Source organism: Drosophila suzukii, chromosome 3, assembly GCF_043229965.1.
Source record: "Drosophila suzukii chromosome 3, CBGP_Dsuzu_IsoJpt1.0, whole genome shotgun sequence".
In the NCBI taxonomy this organism is placed as follows: Eukaryota; Metazoa; Arthropoda; class Insecta; order Diptera; family Drosophilidae; genus Drosophila; species Drosophila suzukii.
Window position 1 is genome coordinate 42,295,184 of NC_092082.1, and position 21,943 is coordinate 42,317,126.

The 21,943-nt window shown below is 34.5% G+C and overlaps 2 protein-coding genes across 2 annotated transcripts; both read right to left on the reverse strand.

Moving 5' to 3' along the window:
* Positions 1-10,368: 10,368 nt before the first annotated feature.
* Positions 10,369-11,384, reverse strand: LOC118878926 (protein lin-28 homolog A-like). The gene is made up of 2 exons (XM_036821908.3): positions 11,097-11,384; positions 10,369-11,041 (listed from the first exon to the last, which is right to left on the reverse strand). The coding sequence occupies exons 1-2, from the start codon at positions 11,340-11,342 to the stop codon at positions 11,030-11,032; spliced, it is 258 nt and encodes an 85-aa protein (XP_036677803.2). The 5' UTR covers positions 11,343-11,384; the 3' UTR covers positions 10,369-11,029.
* An 8,966-nt stretch (positions 11,385-20,350) lies between these two features.
* Positions 20,351-21,161, reverse strand: LOC118878925 (protein lin-28 homolog A-like). Its single transcript, XM_036821907.3, has 2 exons — positions 20,874-21,161; positions 20,351-20,818 (listed from the first exon to the last, which is right to left on the reverse strand). The coding sequence occupies exons 1-2, from the start codon at positions 21,117-21,119 to the stop codon at positions 20,807-20,809; spliced, it is 258 nt and encodes an 85-aa protein (XP_036677802.3). The 5' UTR covers positions 21,120-21,161; the 3' UTR covers positions 20,351-20,806.
* Between the last annotated feature and the right edge of the window lie 782 nt (positions 21,162-21,943).

The following is a 21,943-nucleotide window of genomic DNA, read 5'->3' on the forward strand; positions in this document are numbered from 1 at the left end:
TTTGCGAAGGTTTACTGAAATGGGCCTTCTTTCGATCTTTAAAAGCCCATAACTTGATCAAATGAACTCGGACTTCGATATGGCACATCTTTATGGGCTCGTGGAATGATTATGTTCTTATCTGCATTAATATATACAACTTTAAAGGAAGTAAAAAATATGACCGTTTTTATGTCATTGATTTTAATTTTGCGAAGGTTTACTAAAATGGGCCTTCATTCCATCTTTAAAGGCCCATAACTTGGTCAAATGATCTCGGATTTCGATATGGCATAGCTTTATGGGCTTGTGGAATGATTATGTTGTTATCTGCATTAATAAATATAACTTTAAAGATAGTACAAAACATGACCGTTTGTATGTCATTGATTTTAATTTTGCGAAGGTTTACTGAAATGGGCCTCCTTTCCATTTTAAAAGCCCATAATTTGGTCAAAAAAACTCGGAATTCGATATGGCATACCTTTATGGGCTTGTGAAATGATTATGGAGCTATCTGCATTAAAATATATAACTTTAAAGGTAGTAAAAAATATGACAGTTTTTATGTCATTGATTTTAATGTTGCGAAGGTTTATTGAAATGGGCCTTCTTTCCATCTTTAAAAGCCAATAACTTGGTCAAATGATGTCGGTCTTCGAATGGCATACCTTTACGGTCTTGAGGAATGATTATGTTGTTATCTGCATTAAAATATATAACTTAAAAGGTAGTAAAAAATATGACCGTTTTTAGTCATTGATTTTAATTTTACGAAGGTTTACAGAAATGGTCCTCCTTTCCATATTTAAAAGCCCATAACTTGGTCAAATGAACTCGGAATTCGATATGGCATACCTTTATGGGTTTGTGGAATGATTATGTTGTTATCTGCGTTAATAAATATATAACTTTAAAGGTAGTAAAAAATATTACCGTTTTTATGTTATTGATTTTAATTTTGCGAAGGTTTACATAAATTGGCCTCCTTTCCATCTTTAAAAGCCAATAACTTGGTCAAGTAAACTCGGAATTGGATATGGCATACCTTAATGGGCTGGTGCAATGATTATGTTGTTATCTGCATTAAAATATATAACTCAAAAGGTAGTAAAAAATATGACCGCTTTTATGTCATTGATTTTAATTTTGCGAAGGTTTACTGAAATGGGCCTTCTTTCCATCTTTAAAAGCCCATAACTTGATCAAATGAACTCGGACTTCGATATGGCACATCTTTATGGGCTCGTGGAATGATTATGTTGTTATCTGCATTAAAATATATAACTCAAAAGGTAGTAAAAAATATGACCGCTTTTATGTCATTGATTTGAATGTTGCGAAGGTTTATTGAAATGGGCCTTCTTTCCATCTTTAAAAGCCCATAACTTGATTTCGATATGGCACATCTTTATGGGCTCGTGGAATGATTATGTTCTTATCTGCATTAATATATACAACTTTAAAAGTAGTACAAAATATGACCGTTTTTATGTCATTGATTTTAATTTTGCGAAGGTTTACTGAAATGGACCTTCTTTCCATCTTTAAAAGCCCACAACTTCGATATGGCACATCTTTATGGGCTCGTGGAATGATTATGTTCTTATCTGAATTAATATATACAACTTTAAAAGTAGTACAAAATATGACCGTTTTTATGTCATTGATTTTAATTTTGCGAAGGTTTACTGAAATGGGCCTTCTTTCCATCTTTAAAAGCCCACAACTTCATCAAATGAACTCGGACTTCGATATGGCACATCTTTATGGGCTCGTGGAATGATTATGTTCTTATCTGCATTAATATATACAACTTTAACGGTAGTAAAAAATATGACCGTTTTTATGTCATTGATTTTAATTTTGCGAAGGTTTACTGAAATGGGCCTTCTTTCCATCTTTAAAAGCCCACAACTTCATCAAATGAACTCGGACTTCGATATGGCACATCTTTATGGGCTTGTGGAATGATAATGTTGTTATCTGCATTAATATATAAATCTTTAAAGGAAGTAAAAAATATGACCGTTTTAATGTCATTGATTTTAATTTTGCGAAGGTTTACTAAAATGGACCTTCATTCCATCTTTAAAAGCCCATAACTTGGTCAAATGATCTCGGACTTCGAAAGGCATACCTTTACGGTCTTGTGGAATGATTATGTTGTTATCTGCATTAAAATATATAACTTAAAAGGTAGTAAAAAATATGACCGTTTTTATGTCATTGATTTTAATTTTACGAAGGTTTACAGAAATGGTCCTCCTTTCCATATTTAAAAGCCCATAACTTTGTCAAATGAACTCGGATTTTGATATGGCATACCTTTATGGGTTTGTGGAATGATTATGTTGTTATCTGCATTAATAAATATATAACTTTAAAGGTAGTAAAAAATATGACCGTTTTTATGTTATTGATTTTAATTTTGCGAAGGTTTACTGTAATGGACCTTCTTTCCATCTTTAAAAGCCCATAACTTGGTTAAATGAACTCGGATTTCAATATGGCATACCTTTATGGGCTTGTGGAATGATTATGTTGTTAGCTGCATTTAAATATATAACTTTAAGGGTAGTAAAAAATATTTCCGTTTTTATGTCATTGATTTTAATTTTGCGAAGGTTTACAGAAATGGGCCTCCTTTCCATCTTTAAAAGCCCATAACTTGGTCAAATGAACTCGGAATTCGATATGGCATACCTTTATGGGTTTGTGGAATGATTATGTTGTTATCTGCACTAATAAATATATAACTTTAAAGGTAGTAAAAAATATGACAGTTTTTATGTCATTGATTTTAATGTTGCGAAGGTTTATTGAAATGGGCCTTCTTTCCATCTTTAAAAGCCAATAACTTGGTCAAATGATGTCGGTCTTCGAATGGCATACCTTTACGGTCTTGAGGAATGATTATGTTGTTATCTGCATTAAAATATATAACTTAAAAGGTAGTAAAAAATATGACCGTTTTTAGTCATTGATTTTAATTTTACGAAGGTTTACAGAAATGGTCCTCCTTTCCATATTTAAAAGCCCATAACTTGGTCAAATGAACTCGGAATTCGATATGGCATACCTTTATGGGTTTGTGGAATGATTATGTTGTTATCTGCGTTAATAAATATATAACTTTAAAGGTAGTAAAAAATATTACCGTTTTTATGTTATTGATTTTAATTTTGCGAAGGTTTACATAAATTGGCCTCCTTTCCATCTTTAAAAGCCAATAACTTGGTCAAGTAAACTCGGAATTGGATATGGCATACCTTAATGGGCTGGTGCAATGATTATGTTGTTATCTGCATTAAAATATATAACTCAAAAGGTAGTAAAAAGTATGACCGCTTTTATGTCATTGATTTTAATTTTGCGAAGGTTTACTGAAATGGGCCTTCTTTCCATCTTTAAAAGCCCATAACTTGATCAAATGAACTCGGACTTCGATATGGCACATCTTTATGGGCTCGTGGAATGATTATGTTGTTATCTGCATTAAAATATATAACTCAAAAGGTAGTAAAAAATATGACCGCTTTTATGTCATTGATTTGAATGTTGCGAAGGTTTATTGAAATGGGCCTTCTTTCCATCTTTAAAAGCCCATAACTTGACTTCGATATGGCACATCTTTATGGGCTCGTGGAATGATTATGTTCTTATCTGCATTAATATATACAACTTTAAAAGTAGTACAAAATATGACCGTTTTTATGTCATTGATTTTAATTTTGCGAAGGTTTACTGAAATGGACCTTCTTTCCATCTTTAAAAGCCCACAACTTCGATATGGCACATCTTTATGGGCTCGTGGAATGATTATGTTCTTATCTGAATTAATATATACAACTTTAAAAGTAGTACAAAATATGACCGTTTTTATGTCATTGATTTTAATTTTGCGAAGGTTTACTGAAATGGGCCTTCTTTCCATCTTTAAAAGCCCACAACTTCATCAAATGAACTCGGACTTCGATATGGCACATCTTTATGGGCTCGTGGAATGATTATGTTCTTATCTGCATTAATATATACAACTTTAACGGTAGTAAAAAATATGACCGTTTTTATGTCATTGATTTTAATTTTGCGAAGGTTTACTGAAATGGGCCTTCTTTCCATCTTTAAAAGCCCACAACTTCATCAAATGAACTCGGACTTCGATATGGCACATCTTTATGGGCTTGTGGAATGATAATGTTGTTATCTGCATTAATATATAAATCTTTAAAGGAAGTAAAAAATATGACCGTTTTAATGTCATTGATTTTAATTTTGCGAAGGTTTACTAAAATGGACCTTCATTCCATCTTTAAAAGCCCATAACTTGGTCAAATGATCTCGGACTTCGAAAGGCATACCTTTACGGTCTTGTGGAATGATTATGTTGTTATCTGCATTAAAATATATAACTTAAAAGGTAGTAAAAAATATGACCGTTTTTATGTCATTGATTTTAATTTTACGAAGGTTTACAGAAATGGTCCTCCTTTCCATATTTAAAAGCCCATAACTTTGTCAAATGAACTCGGATTTTGATATGGCATACCTTTATGGGTTTGTGGAATGATTATGTTGTTATCTGCATTAATAAATATATAACTTTAAAGGTAGTAAAAAATATGACCGTTTTTATGTTATTGATTTTAATTTTGCGAAGGTTTACTGTAATGGACCTTCTTTCCATCTTTAAAAGCCCATAACTTGGTTAAATGAACTCGGATTTCAATATGGCATACCTTTATGGGCTTGTGGAATGATTATGTTGTTAGCTGCATTTAAATATATAACTTTAAGGGTAGTAAAAAATATTTCCGTTTTTATGTCATTGATTTTAATTTTGCGAAGGTTTACAGAAATGGGCCTCCTTTCCATCTTTAAAAGCCCATTACTTGGTCAAATGAACTCGGAATTCGATATGGCATACCTTTATGGGTTTGTGGAATGATTATGTTGTTATCTGCACTAATAAATATATAACTTTAAAGGTAGTAAGAAATATGACAGTTTTTATGTCATTGATTTTAATGTTGCGAAGGTTTATTGAAATGGGCCTTCTTTCCATCTTTAAAAGCCAATAACTTGGTCAAATGATGTCGGTCTTCAAATGGCATACCTTTACGGTCTTGAGGAATGATTATGTTGTTATCTGCATTAAAATATATAACTTAAAAGGTAGTAAAAAATATGACCGTTTTTAGTCATTGATTTTAATTTTACGAAGGTTTACAGAAATGGTCCTCCTTTCCATATTTAAAAGCCCATAACTTGGTCAAATGAACTCGGAATTCGATATGGCATACCTTTATGGGTTTGTGGAATGATTATGTTGTTATCTGCGTTAATAAATATATAACTTTAAAGGTAGTAAAAAATATTACCGTTTTTATGTTATTGATTTTAATTTTGCGAAGGTTTACATAAATTGGCCTCCTTTCCATCTTTAAAAGCCAATAACTTGGTCAAGTAAACTCGGAATTGGATATGGCATACCTTAATGGGCTGGTGCAATGATTATGTTGTTATCTGCATTAAAATATATAACTCAAAAGGTAGTAAAAAATATGACCGCTTTTATGTCATTGATTTTAATTTTGCGAAGGTTTACTGAAATGGGCCTTCTTTCCATCTTTAAAAGCCCATAACTTGATCAAATGAACTCGGACTTCGATATGGCACATCTTTATGGGCTCGTGGAATGATTATGTTGTTATCTGCATTAAAATATATAACTCAAAAGGTAGTAAAAAATATGACCGCTTTTATGTCATTGATTTGAATGTTGCGAAGGTTTATTGAAATGGGCCTTCTTTCCATCTTTAAAAGCCCATAACTTGACTTCGATATGGCACATCTTTATGGGCTCGTGGAATGATTATGTTCTTATCTGCATTAATATATACAACTTTAAAAGTAGTACAAAATATGACCGTTTTTATGTCATTGATTTTAATTTTGCGAAGGTTTACTGAAATGGACCTTCTTTCCATCTTTAAAAGCCCACAACTTCGATATGGCACATCTTTATGGGCTCGTGGAATGATTATGTTCTTATCTGAATTAATATATACAACTTTAAAAGTAGTACAAAATATGACCGTTTTTATGTCATTGATTTTAATTTTGCGAAGGTTTACTGAAATGGGCCTTCTTTCCATCTTTAAAAGCCCACAACTTCATCAAATGAACTCGGACTTCGATATGGCACATCTTTATGGGCTCGTGGAATGATTATGTTCTTATCTGCATTAATATATACAACTTTAACGGTAGTAAAAAATATGACCGTTTTTATGTCATTGATTTTAATTTTGCGAAGGTTTACTGAAATGGGCCTTCTTTCCATCTTTAAAAGCCCACAACTTCATCAAATGAACTCGGACTTCGATATGGCACATCTTTATGGGCTTGTGGAATGATAATGTTGTTATCTGCATTAATATATAAATCTTTAAAGGAAGTAAAAAATATGACCGTTTTAATGTCATTGATTTTAATTTTGCGAAGGTTTACTAAAATGGACCTTCATTCCATCTTTAAAAGCCCATAACTTGGTCAAATGATCTCGGACTTCGAAAGGCATACCTTTACGGTCTTGTGGAATGATTATGTTGTTATCTGCATTAAAATATATAACTTAAAAGGTAGTAAAAAATATGACCGTTTTTATGTCATTGATTTTAATTTTACGAAGGTTTACAGAAATGGTCCTCCTTTCCATATTTAAAAGCCCATAACTTTGTCAAATGAACTCGGATTTTGATATGGCATACCTTTATGGGTTTGTGGAATGATTATGTTGTTATCTGCATTAATAAATATATAACTTTAAAGGTAGTAAAAAATATGACCGTTTTTATGTTATTGATTTTAATTTTGCGAAGGTTTACTGAAATGGACCTTCTTTCCATCTTTAAAAGCCCATAACTTGGTTAAATGAACTCGGATTTCAATATGGCATACCTTTATGGGCTTGTGGAATGATTATGTTGTTAGCTGCATTTAAATATATAACTTTAAGGGTAGTAAAAAATATTTCCGTTTTTATGTCATTGATTTTAATTTTGCGAAGGTTTACAGAAATGGGCCTCCTTTCCATCTTTAAAAGCCCATAACTTGGTCAAATGAACTCGGAATTCGATATGGCATACCTTTATGGGTTTGTGGAATGATTATGTTGTTATCTGCACTAATAAATATATAACTTTTATAGTAGTATAAACTGCTATACTTATTAAACACTTTATTACACTGAACTGTTCTCCTTCACTTCTTGTTCGCAATTGGCTGGTTTTACATAGCGTCGGTTTTACATACGATTACGTGAAGTTGGCTGCGATCAATATCGATACTTAACATTTTAGAGTTGCCAGGTTGGCCACTTTACAACAGGAGATACTTTAGATGCTAACGACTATTAAACAGCTAGCCGTTACATTCAAATACTTGTTGATATACATTTACAACAAAGAGTTATACTTAAATATATACAAGACACTTATCCTACTACAATTCGGCCATCCTGACTGGTTGATCACCTGATCAAGATATATTGATTTAAAAGTTATGCTTATTATATCTATGGTTATGGTTATGGTTACATAAGTTTCATTTTCTTGTTATACTTTACATTTTTATTTTTATTTTTGTTTTTTACTTTTATTTTTATTCTTTATCCAATGTCTTAAATTTTGGGCACTCCAAACACCTAGATAAGGATTTCGTGCTAATTGAAACCCTTCGACGTCTTTTAATAAAAACCTGTCATTGCGCATCGCTTTTGCAATCACATATGGTCCCTTATGTTTGGGAATCAGTTTCCTAGCAGGCCCAACAGTCGAGTCAAAATTCTTCACCATTACATAGTCTCCTTTTTTATACCCTTTAGCCTTTACACGTCTTTTATTATATAATTTTTCGTTATAATCTTGAACTTGTTTTTGGTGGGTCGCAGCTTTTTTTCTTATTTGTGCTAAACTATCTAATTTTGTATTTTCATTTATGTCCTCTAGCTTTTCCTTAAGTTCATCAACAATCTTTCCTTTTTGTTCTACTCCAAACAGCATTTTACTCGGAAGTTGTCTTATACTTCTGTGCAACGTATTATTAAGAGCATGTTCTATTTTATCTATAACATTGTCCCAGTATACACCTTTACTTTGATCAACTAATTTTGCTATCATTGGTCCAAGGCTCCTGTTAATCCTTTCGACTTGACCATTTGCCTGTGGTGAGCCTGTGGCTATCTTGATATGCTTCACATTATACTCTTCCATGAATTCTTCGAAGTCCTTAGACGTAAAACAACTACCGCGGTCTGAAACTATACATTTTGGACGACTGTATGCCCTAAAGTAATCTTTTAATGCCGTTATTACCTCCCTAGTACTTGTTGATTTAGTTGAATAGAGTCTTACAAATTTCGTAAATCCGTCGACTACCACAAAAATATGCTTTTTTGCTCTCGATGAGTCTACTGGACCATAATGGTCAATGTGTATTAACTCGAATGGTTTGCTTCCCTTGGGAATACTGTTCAAAAAACCTTCTCCTTTACCTGATTTTGGTGAAAACGCTACACATTTTAAACAATTTTCTATATGCGCAACACACTTTTCTTTCAAGCTTGGAAACCAATACGTTTTTGAAATTATGTCCATCATTTTATCTCTTCCTACATGTCCTATTTCGTTATGATATTTATATAGTACCTGATTTTCCATTTCTTCTGGCACGTAAAACAGTATTCTATTGCCATTTGCTTTTCTGTACACTACACCATTTCTCATTTCAAATAATTTAAGTTCTGCTTTCTCTAAAACGGTTTTAAGCTTCTTAATTCTTAAGTCTTTTCCTTGACAAATGACTAAATTTTCTTCAAAACTGTTGGTTTCTACTATTAGAATATTATTATACCTGCTGAGAGCATCCACATGTTGCATTTTGTTTCCAGCCCTGTGACATATCTCAAGATCATAGTTTTCCATCTCCAAGGCCCATCTCGATATCTTCGGATTAAGTTCTGCCTTATTAAGTGTTAACTTAAGTGCAATACAGTCGGTTACTAGTCTCACATGCTTTCCTTGCAAATATATCCTAAATCTACGAAGAGCATAAATAACCGCTAAAGTCTCGAGTTCAAAACTATGTAATTTAGCCTCATCTGCTGTAGTACGCTTAGAGAAATAGAATACAGGGTGTAACTTGCCATCATCTTTCTTTTGTAACAGTACTGCACCAAATCCTAGAGCGCTGGCGTCACAATGTAATTCTGTATCGTCTTTGTAATTATATAACGCTAGTACTGGTGACTCAATAAGTTTTTCCTTTAGACTGAGAAAACAATTCATCTCTACTTCACCAAATTGAAATGGTTTGTCTTTCCTTAACAGGTCGTACAAAGGTTTTGCTATTGTAGAGAAATCCTTTATAAACCTTCGAAAATATGAAGAAAGTCCCAAAAAACTTTGTACTGCCTGTACCTTGGAGGGAACTGGAAAATTTTTTACGGCTTCAATGCCCTTATCGTCTGCCCTGATGCCATTCTCGGAAATCAAAAATCCTAAATACTTTATATTTGATTTTAAAAACTCACATTTATCCATTCTAAGTTCTAATCTGTTCTGTGTAAGCCTTTTAAAAATTTCTTCTAATGTTTCCAAATGCTCATTAATATCTTTGCTGGCGACCATTATATCATCCATGTACACTACTACTTTGTTGTTTCTAATCATGTCAACAAAAATGTTATTAACAAAGCGTTGAAAAACAGCCGGTGCGTTTTTGATACCCATTGGCATTCTTAAAAATTCAAATTGTCCTAGTGGAGTCACGAATGAAGTATATTTGACAGATTCTTCATTTACAAAAACATGAAAATATCCATTTTTAAGATCTAACTTCGAGAATACTTTTTTGTCAACTAATTTATCTAATAAATCATCGATGTGTGGCAGTGGGTAGTTGTCTTTTAGCAGTGCTTTATCAATGCATAATCTAATTTCACCTGTTTTCTTCTTGACTAATACTATCGGAGATGCAAATTCTGATTCGCTTGGTCTTATTATATCGCTTTTCAAATATTCGTCTAGTAATTTTTGAAGCTTATCCTTTTCTGTATATGATAATCGTCGCGGACTACAACTGAAAGGTTTTGCATTATCTAGGCATAGCTTCATTTCTGCTCTAATCATTGGCTTTTCAGGTCTAGTTGCTTTTACATAACTGTTTTCAATTATTTTCAAGAAACGACATTGTATTTGATAAGTAGTGCTTTTGTCCCAGTTAAATTCAATCGTTTCGTTGTTTGTACAGTCGATATTAAGTATTTCGGTTTCAAAATTGTCCATTTCCAGTTGCCTGTTTACATTTGTACATTCCGTTTTTTCATTGTTAAGTCTCATAACTGTCTGACCGATATTTCCACTATTTCGTCTCGTAACTGTTTGACCGTCATTTTCACTATTTCGTCCCGTAACTGTTTGACTCATTGTTTTACTGTTTCGTCCCGTAACTGTTTGACTCATTGTTTCATTGTTTCGTCTCGTAACTGTTTGACTCGTTGTTTCATTGTTTTGTATCATCGCCCTGTGACCTATTCTTTTATTATGATCTTTCACGACTGCATGTTCCGCTTTTACAGCTTCAGTCGCCAATTCCAAAACATTCTCGGTTATATAGTCATCTAAACACTCAATATTATGATTTACTTCAGCAATGCGCAACGACAGATCACTAGTAGCACTCGTCGGGTTATGTTTTGATATATCTTCTACAGTTATCATCTTTAAAGTTCTTAAATCTAAATTTAAATCGCAAGCATCCATGAAATTTCTACCCAAAACCACATCATACATCATAGACTCATTGGCAACAACTGTTAAATTGAAGTAACATTTTATTTTTTCTTTTAATACAAAACATAAAATTTTTCCATAGATTTGTAATGGGCTTCTATTTATACCAAAATAATGTTCTTTAACTTCATGTAGTTTGGCCTCCCTGGGCAACAAAGATAATTTAATCAATGAAATTGGACTGCCAGAGTCTAAGATGCATGCTGTAACCATAGGAGATATAATTTGATTGTCAAAATAAATTTTAATACACCTTACATATTTATTTTCAGCATTTCCCTTCCTTTCCTCGCATTGGGCTACGAAGTGGCCGAACTTGCCACAAGCATAGCAGGATCCTGGCACCCTTGCTGGCTTTCGACAATCCTTAGCGATGTGTCCTCTGGCGTTGCAATTACCGCAGCGGAATCCTCCGTTGTCGCTCCTATTCCTGTTCAGCTCCTTCGACACCAACTCCTTTGGCTTGTCCAAACGGATACCAGCAAACGCACGGAGAATTTGCATCGGATCTGTGAAGCATTGGATCCGGGCTTGATCACGCAAATTCTGTGCTCGTATTCCCTCGACTATCTGATCAACCAATTCGTCCGGTTCGATGTTGATGCTGCTGGCTAGCATTGTCTTTGCCTCAAAATACACCGCGAACTTTTCGGAATGATGCCACTTTAAATCTTCAAATTTGCGTCGTGCCTCTGCTTTTGAAAGCTTATCGCCGAATGCTAATATCAGCTGTTCCAAAAGATTCTCTGCCGGCTCCATAATACGCGTTGCATTTGCATGCAACCAGCGCTGAGCGACACCCTTCAGTTTGGACACAATCACCATCTTCATGCCCACTGCATCCAGGTGTACATTTCAGCAATGTTGCGTACTTGCTGGGTCCAAATGTTTGCACAAGAAGATCCATCAAAATCCATGATGATTTCCTTGGCAAATGAAAGTGACATATTTGGCGCTTCTAGTCCTTTGTTTACAACTGCCACTCGTTGTTGCTCAACACTGTTTCTTACATCGATATCGGTTTCGCTATCGATATCAGCACTTCCATCGGTGCTTGGTATTTTTCCGCCAACTGCTTCCTCGAAGTTTTCGCCTTGCACTGATCGCTTTACTCCCTCGCTGCTCACTGCTTGGTTGCAGTTTTCGGCCATGTTGATGACGTCATTGCCAACTGCTTGCGACGCGGCTCTTACTTGTGCAAGAATGTTCTGGAGCTCCTTCTTACCAGCTTGGATTTCAGCGCGTATTTGTTGTAGCGACAACACTCCTTCGGCTACAGCAAACCACTCGTCTCCCTTGGGCCTTGAAGCCGCTGCAGGAATCAGTTCCGACCTAGGGTTGGCATCCTCAGCAGAGAAATCCTCCCCCAAGTCATCTTCCGGCTCTAACTCCTGAGCCCGATCAGCCAGGAGCTCGTTGTCAGCGTACTGCGGCAGTGGGGACTCCGGGCGAGTTCCACGAACTAGCGGGTCCAAGCCATTTAGTCGTGCCGCCAGTTCGGCCTTATTGCCGATCGTCGGCAAGTTTAATGCCGCCAACCACCTTTTGAGCTGGACGACCGTGAACCTTTGGACATCAATTAGATCCATTTTATGGGTCAGAACCACTTCTGAAGTTTATAGTAGTATAAACTGCTATACTTATTAAACTGTTCTCCTTCACTTCTTGTTCGCAATTGGCTGGTTTTACATAGCGTCGGTTTTACATACGATTACGTGAAGTTGGCTGCGATCAATATCGATACTTAACATTTTAGAGTTGCCAGGTTGGCCACTTTACAACAGGAGATACTTTAGATGCTAACGACTATTAAACAGCTAGCCGTTACATTCAAATACTTGTTGATATACATTTACAACAAAGAGTTATACTTAAATATATACAAGACACTTATCCTACTACACTTTAAAGGTAGTTAAAAATATTACCGTTTTTATGTTATTGATTTTAATTTTGCGAAGGTTTACATAAATTGGCCTCCTTTCCATCTTTAAAAGCCAATAACTTGGTCAAGTGAACTCGAAATTGGATATGGCATACCTTAATGGGCTGGTGGAATGATTATGTTGTTATCTGCATTAAAATATATAACTCAAAAGGTATTAAAAAATATGACCGCTTCTATGTCATTGATTTTAATTTTTCGAAGGTTTACTGAAGTGGGCCTTCTTTCCATCTTTAAAAGCCCATAACTTGATCAAATGAACTCGGAATTCGATATGGCACATCTTTATGGGCTTTTGGAATGATTATGTTCTTACCTGCATTAATATATACAACTTTAAAGGTAGTAAAAAATATGACCGTTTTTATGTCATTGATTTTAATTTTGCGAAGGTTTACTGAAATGGACCTTCTTTCCATCTTTAGAAGCCCATAACTTGGTCAAATGAACTCGGATTTCAATAAGGCATACCTTTATGGGCTTGTGGAATGATTATGTTGTTATCTGCATTAATATATATAACTTTAAAGGTAGTAAATAATATGACCGTTTTTATGTCATTGATTTTAATTTTGCGAAGGTTTACTGAAATGGACCTTCTTTCCATCTTTAGAAGCCCATAGCTTGGTCAAATGAACTCGGATTTCAATAAGGCATACCTTTATGGTCTTGTGGAATGATTATGTTGTTATCTGCATTAATATAAATAACTTTAAAGGTAGTACAAAACATGACCGTTTTCATGTCATTGATTTTAATTTTGCTAAGGTTTACTGAAATGGGCCTCCTTTCCTTTTTAAAAGCCCATAATTTGGTCAAATGAACTCGGAATTCGATATGGCATACCTTTATGGGCTTGTGAAATGATTATGGTGTTATCTGCATTAAAATATATAACTTTAAAGGTAGTAAAAAATATGACCGTTTTTATGTTATTGATTTTAATTTTGCGAAGGTTTATTGAAATAGGCCTTCTTTCCATCTTTAAAAGCCAATAACTTGGTCAAATGATCTCGGTCTTCGAATGGCATACCTTTACGGTCTTGTGGAATGATTATGTTGTTATCTGCATTAAAATATATAACTTAAAAGGTAGTAAAAAATATGACCGTTTTTATGTCATTGATTTTAATTTTACGAAGGTTTACAGAAATGGTCCTCCTTTCCATATTTAAAAGCCCATAACTTGGTCAAATGAACTCGGAATTCGATATGGCATACCTTTATGGGCTTGTGGAATGATTATGTTGTTATCTGCATTAATATATAAAACTTTAAAGATAGTAAAAAATGTGACCCTTTTTATGTCATTGATTTTAATTTTGCGAAGGTTTACTGAAATGGGCCTTCTTTCCATCTTTAAAAGCCCGCAACTTGATTAAATAAACTCGGAATTCGATATGGCACATCTTTATGGGCTTGTGGAATGATAATGTTCTTATCTGCATTACTATATACAACTTTAAAGGTAGTAAAAAGATTTACTGAAATGGGCCTTCTTTCCATCTTTAAAAGCCCATAACTTGGTCAAATGAACTCGGATTTCAATATGGCATACCTTTATGGGCTTGTGGAATGATTATGTTGTTATCTGCATTAATAAATATAACTATAAAGGTAGTAAAAAATATTTCCGTTTTTATGTCATTGATTTTAATTTTGCGAAGGTTTACAGAAATGGGCCTCCTTTCCATCTTTAAAAGCCCATAACTTGGTCTAATGAACTCGGATTTCGATATGGCAGACCTTTATGGGTTTGTGGAATGATTATGTTGTTATCTGCATTAATAAATATATAACTTTAAAGGTAGTAAAAAATATTACCGTTTTTATGTTATTGATTTAATTTTGCGAAGGTTTACAGAAATTGGCCTCCTTCCCATCTTTAAAAGCCCATAACTTGGTCAAGTGAACTCGGAATTCGATATGGCATACCTTAATGGGCTGGTGGAATGATTATGTTGTTATCTGCATTAAAATATATAACTCAAAAGGTAGTAAAAAATATGACCGCTTTTATGTCATTGATTTTAATGTTGCGAAGGTTTATTGAAATGGGCCTTCTTTCCATCTTTAAAAGCCCATAACTTGATCAAATGAACTTGGACTTCGATATGGCACATCTTTATGGGCTCGTGGAATGATTATGTTCTTATCTGCATTAATATATACAACTTTAAAAGTAGTACAAAATATGACCGTTTTTATGTCATTGATTTTAATTTTGCGAAGGTTTACTGAAATGGGCCTTCTTTCCATCTTTAAAAGCCCACAACTTGATCAAATGAACTCGGACTTCGATATGGCACATCTTTATGGGCTCGTGGAATGATTATGTTCTTATACAATATATACAACTTTAACGTTTTTATGTCATTAATTTTGCGAAGGTTTACTGAAATGGGCCTTCTTTCCATCTTTAAAAGCCCATAACTTGATCAAATGAACTCGGACTTCGATATGGCACATCTTTATGGGCTCGTGGAATGATTATGTTGTTATCTGCATTAAAATATATAACTCAAAAGGTAGTAAAAAATATGACCGCTTTTATGTCATTGATTTGAATGTTGCGAAGGTTTATTGAAATGGGCCTTCTTTCCATCTTTAAAAGCCCATAACTTGACTTCGATATGGCACATCTTTATGGGCTCGTGGAATGATTATGTTCTTATCTGCATTAATATATACAACTTTAAAAGTAGTACAAAATATGACCGTTTTTATGTCATTGATTTTAATTTTGCGAAGGTTTACTGAATTGGACCTTCTTTCCATCTTTAAAAGCCCACAACTTCGATATGGCACATCTTTATGGGCTCGTGGAATGATTATGTTCTTATCTGAATTAATATATACAACTTTAAAAGTAGTACAAAATATGACCGTTTTTATGTCATTGATTTTAATTTTGCGAAGGTTTACTGAAATGGGCCTTCTTTCCATCTTTAAAAGCCCACAACTTCATCAAATGAACTCGGACTTCGATATGGCACATCTTTATGGGCTCGTGGAATGATTATGTTCTTATCTGCATTAATATATACAACTTTAACGGTAGTAAAAAATATGACCGTTTTTATATCATTGATTTTAATTTTGCGAAGGTTTACTGAAATGGACCTTCTTTCCATCTTTAAAAGCCCATAACTTCATCAAATGAACTCGGACTTCGATATGGCACATCTTTATGGGCTCGTGGAATGATTATGTTCTTATCTGCATTAATATATACAACTTTAACGGTAGTAAAAAATATGACCGTTTTTATATCATTGATTTTAATTTTGCGAAGGTTTACTGAAATGGGCCTTCTTTCCATCTTTAAAAGCCCACAACTTCATCAAATGAACTCGGACTTCGATATGGCACATCTTTATGGGCTTGTGGAATGATAATGTTGTTATCTGCATTAATATATAAATCTTTAAAGGAAGTAAAAAATATGACCGTTTTAATGTCATTGATTTTAATTTTGCGAAGGTTTACTAAAATGGACCTTCATTCCATCTTTAAAAGCCCATAACTTGGTCAAATGATCTCGGACTTCGAAAGGCATACCTTTACGGTCTTGTGGAATGATTATGTTGTTATCTGCATTAAAATATATAACTTAAAAGGTAGTAAAAAATATGACCGTTTTTATGTCACTGATTTTAATTTTACGAAGGTTTACAGAAATGGTCCTCCTTTCCATATTTAAAAGCCCATAACTTTGTCAAATGAACTCGGATTTTGATATGGCATACCTTTATGGGTTTGTGGAATGATTATGTTGTTATCTGCATTAATAAATATATAACTTTAAAGGTAGTAAAAAATATGACCGTTTTTATGTTATTGATTTTAATTTTGCGAAGGTTTACTGAAATGGACCTTCTTTCCATCTTTAAAAGCCCATAACTTGGTTAAATGAACTCGGATTTCAATATGGCATACCTTTATGGGCTTGTGGAATGATTATGTTGTTAGCTGCATTTAAATATATAACTTTAAGGGTAGTAAAAAATATTTCCGTTTTTATGTCATTGATTTTAATTTTGCGAAGGTTTACAGAAATGGGCCTCCTTTCCATCTTTAAAAGCCCATAACTTGGTCAAATGAACTCGGAATTCGATATGGCATACCTTTATGGGTTTGTGGAATGATTATGTTGTTATCTGCACTAATAAATATATAACTTTTATAGTAGTATAAACTGCTATACTTATTAAACACTTTATTACACTGAACTGTTCTCCTTCACTTCTTGTTCGCAATTGGCTGGTTTTACATAGCGTCGGTTTTACATACGATTACGTGAAGTTGGCTGCGATCAATATCGATACTTAACATTTTAGAGTTGCCAGGTTGGCCACTTTACAACAGGAGATACTTTAGATGCTAACGACTATTAAACAGCTAGCCGTTACATTCAAATACTTGTTGATATACATTTACAACAAAGAGTTATACTTAAATATATACAAGACACTTATCCTACTACAATTCGGCCATCCTGACTGGTTGATCACCTGATCAAGATATATTGATTTAAAAGTTATGCTTATTATATCTATGGTTATGGTTATGGTTACATAAGTTTCATTTTCTTGTTATACTTTACATTTTTATTTTTATTTTTGTTTTTTACTTTTATTTTTATTCTTTATCCAATGTCTTAAATTTTGGGCACTCCAAACACCTAGATAAGGATTTCGTGCTAATTGAAACCCTTCGACGTCTTTTAATAAAAACCTGTCATTGCGCATCGCTTTTGCAATCACATATGGTCCCTTATGTTTGGGAATCAGTTTCCTAGCAGTCCCAACAGTCGAGTCAAAATTCTTCACCATTACATAGTCTCCTTTTTTATACCCTTTAGCCTTTACACGTCTTTTATTATATAATTTTTCGTTATAATCTTGAACTTGTTTTTGGTGGGTCGCAGCTTTTTTTCTTATTTGTGCTAAACTATCTAATTTTGTATTTTCATTTATGTCCTCTAGCTTTTCCTTAAGTTCATCAACAATCTTTCCTTTTTGTTCTACTCCAAACAGCATTTTACTCGGAAGTTGTCTTATACTTCTGTGCAACGTATTATTAAGAGCATGTTCTATTTTATCTATAACATTGTCCCAGTATACACCTTTACTTTGATCAACTAATTTTGCTATCATTGGTCCAAGGCTCCTGTTAATCCTTTCGACTTGACCATTTGCCTGTGGTGAGCCTGTGGCTATCTTGATATGCTTCACATTATACTCTTCCATGAATTCTTCGAAGTCCTTAGACGTAAAACAACTACCGCGGTCTGAAACTATACATTTTGGACGACTGTATGCCCTAAAGTAATCTTTTAATGCCGTTATTACCTCCCTAGTACTTGTTGATTTAGTTGAATAGAGTCTTACAAATTTCGTAAATCCGTCGACTACCACAAAAATATGCTTTTTTGCTCTCGATGAGTCTACTGGACCATAATGGTCAATGTGTATTAACTCGAATGGTTTGCTTCCCTTGGGAATACTGTTCAAAAAACCTTCTCCTTTACCTGATTTTGGTGAAAACGCTACACATTTTAAACAATTTTCTATATGCGCAACACACTTTTCTTTCAAGCTTGGAAACCAATACGTTTTTGAAATTATGTCCATCATTTTATCTCTTCCTACATGTCCTATTTCGTTATGATATTTATATAGTACCTGATTTTCCATTTCTTCTGGCACGTAAAACAGTATTCTATTGCCATTTGCTTTTCTGTACACTACACCATTTCTCATTTCAAATAATTTAAGTTCTGCTTTCTCTAAAACGGTTTTAAGCTTCTTAATTCTTAAGTCTTTTCCTTGACAAATGACTAAATTTTCTTCAAAACTGTTGGTTTCTACTATTAGAATATTATTATACCTGCTGAGAGCATCCACATGTTGCATTTTGTTTCCAGCCCTGTGACATATCTCAAGATCATAGTTTTCCATCTCCAAGGCCCATCTCGATATCTTCGGATTAAGTTCTGCCTTATTAAGTGTTAACTTAAGTGCAATACAGTCGGTTACTAGTCTCACATGCTTTCCTTGCAAATATATCCTAAATCTACGAAGAGCATAAATAACCGCTAAAGTCTCGAGTTCAAAACTATGTAATTTAGCCTCATCTGCTGTAGTACGCTTAGAGAAATAGAATACAGGGTGTAACTTGCCATCATCTTTCTTTTGTAACAGTACTGCACCAAATCCTAGAGCGCTGGCGTCACAATGTAATTCTGTATCGTCTTTGTAATTATATAACGCTAGTACTGGTGACTCAATAAGTTTTTCCTTTAGACTGAGAAAACAATTCATCTCTACTTCACCAAATTGAAATGGTTTGTCTTTCCTTAACAGGTCGTACAAAGGTTTTGCTATTGTAGAGAAATCCTTTATAAACCTTCGAAAATATGAAGAAAGTCCCAAAAAACTTTGTACTGCCTGTACCTTGGAGGGAACTGGAAAATTTTTTACGGCTTCAATGCCCTTATCGTCTGCCCTGATGCCATTCTCGGAAATCAAAAATCCTAAATACTTTATATTTGATTTTAAAAACTCACATTTATCCATTCTAAGTTCTAATCTGTTCTGTGTAAGCCTTTTAAAAATTTCTTCTAATGTTTCCAAATGCTCATTAATATCTTTGCTGGCGACCATTATATCATCCATGTACACTACTACTTTGTTGTTTCTAATCATGTCAACAAAAATGTTATTAACAAAGCGTTGAAAAACAGCCGGTGCGTTTTTGATACCCATTGGCATTCTTAAAAATTCAAATTGTCCTAGTGGAGTCACGAATGAAGTATATTTGACAGATTCTTCATTTACAAAAACATGAAAATATCCATTTTTAAGATCTAACTTCGAGAATACTTTTTTGTCAACTAATTTATCTAATAAATCATCGATGTGTGGCAGTGGGTAGTTGTCTTTTAGCAGTGCTTTATCAATGCATAATCTAATTTCACCTGTTTTCTTCTTGACTAATACTATCGGAGATGCAAATTCTGATTCGCTTGGTCTTATTATATCGCTTTTCAAATATTCGTCTAGTAATTTTTGAAGCTTATCCTTTTCTGTATATGATAATCGTCGCGGACTACAACTGAAAGGTTTTGCATTATCTAGGCATAGCTTCATTTCTGCTCTAATCATTGGCTTTTCAGGTCTAGTTGCTTTTACATAACTGTTTTCAATTATTTTCAAGAAACGACATTGTATTTGATAAGTAGTGCTTTTGTCCCAGTTAAATTCAATCGTTTCGTTGTTTGTACAGTCGATATTAAGTATTTCGGTTTCAAAATTGTCCATTTCCAGTTGCCTGTTTACATTTGTACATTCCGTTTTTTCATTGTTAAGTCTCATAACTGTCTGACCGATATTTCCACTATTTCGTCTCGTAACTGTTTGACCGTCATTTTCACTATTTCGTCCCGTAACTGTTTGACTCATTGTTTTACTGTTTCGTCCCGTAACTGTTTGACTCATTGTTTCATTGTTTCGTCTCGTTACTGTTTGACTCGTTGTTTCATTGTTTTGTATCATCGCCCTGTGACCTATTCTTTTATTATGATCTTTCACGACTGCATGTTCCGCTTTTACAGCTTCAGTCGCCAATTCCAAAACATTCTCGGTTATATAGTCATCTAAACACTCAATATTATGATTTACTTCAGCAATGCGCAACGACAGATCACTAGTAGCACTCGTCGGGTTATGTTTTGATATATCTTCTACAGTTATCATCTTTAAAGTTCTTAAATCTAAATTTAAATCGCAAGCATCCATGAAATTTCTACCCAAAACCACATCATACATCATAGACTCATTGGCAACAACTGTTAAATTGAAGTAACATTTTATTTTTTCTTTTAATACAAAACATAAAATTTTTCCATAGATTTGTAATGGGCTTCTATTTATACCAAAATAATGTTCTTTAACTTCATGTAGTTTGGCCTCCCTGGGCAACAAAGATAATTTAATCAATGAAATTGGACTGCCAGAGTCTAAGATGCATGCTGTAACCATAGGAGATATAATTTGATTGTCAAAATAAATTTTAATACACCTTACATATTTATTTTCAGCATTTCCCTTCCTTTCCTCGCATTGGGCTACGAAGTGGCCGAACTTGCCACAAGCATAGCAGGATCCTGGCACCCTTGCTGGCTTTCGACAATCCTTAGCGATGTGTCCTCTGGCGTTGCAATTACCGCAGCGGAATCCTCCGTTGTCGCTCCTATTCCTGTTCAGCTCCTTCGACACCAACTCCTTTGGCTTGTCCAAACGGATACCAGCAAACGCACGGAGAATTTGCATCGGATCTGTGAAGCATTGGATCCGGGCTTGATCACGCAAATTCTGTGCTCGTATTCCCTCGACTATCTGATCAACCAATTCGTCCGGTTCGATGTTGATGCTGCTGGCTAGCATTGTCTTTGCCTCAAAATACACCGCGAACTTTTCGGAATGATGCCACTTTAAATCTTCAAATTTGCGTCGTGCCTCTGCTTTTGAAAGCTTATCGCCGAATGCTAATATCAGCTGTTCCAAAAGATTCTCTGCCGGCTCCATAATACGCGTTGCATTTGCATGCAACCAGCGCTGAGCGACACCCTTCAGTTTGGACACAATCACCATCTTCATGCCCACTGCATCCAGGTGTACATTTCAGCAATGTTGCGTACTTGCTGGGTCCAAATGTTTGCACAAGAAGATCCATCAAAATCCATGATGATTTCCTTGGCAAATGAAAGTGACATATTTGGCGCTTCTAGTCCTTTGTTTACAACTGCCACTCGTTGTTGCTCAACACTGTTTCTTACATCGATATCGGTTTCGCTATCGATATCAGCACTTCCATCGGTGCTTGGTATTTTTCCGCCAACTGCTTCCTCGAAGTTTTCGCCTTGCACTGATCGCTTTACTCCCTCGCTGCTCACTGCTTGGTTGCAGTTTTCGGCCATGTTGATGACGTCATTGCCAACTGCTTGCGACGCGGCTCTTACTTGTGCAAGAATGTTCTGGAGCTCCTTCTTACCAGCTTGGATTTCAGCGCGTATTTGTTGTAGCGACAACACTCCTTCGGCTACAGCAAACCACTCGTCTCCCTTGGGCCTTGAAGCCGCTGCAGGAATCAGTTC

Bases quoted from the DNA above. Each gene is read 5' to 3' on its own strand.
- LOC118878925 (XM_036821907.3), bottom strand. From the start codon at position 21,119: ATGCAAATTCTCCGTGCGTTTGCTGGTATCCGTTTGGACAAGCCAAAG.
- LOC118878926 (XM_036821908.3), bottom strand. From the start codon at position 11,342: ATGCAAATTCTCCGTGCGTTTGCTGGTATCCGTTTGGACAAGCCAAAG.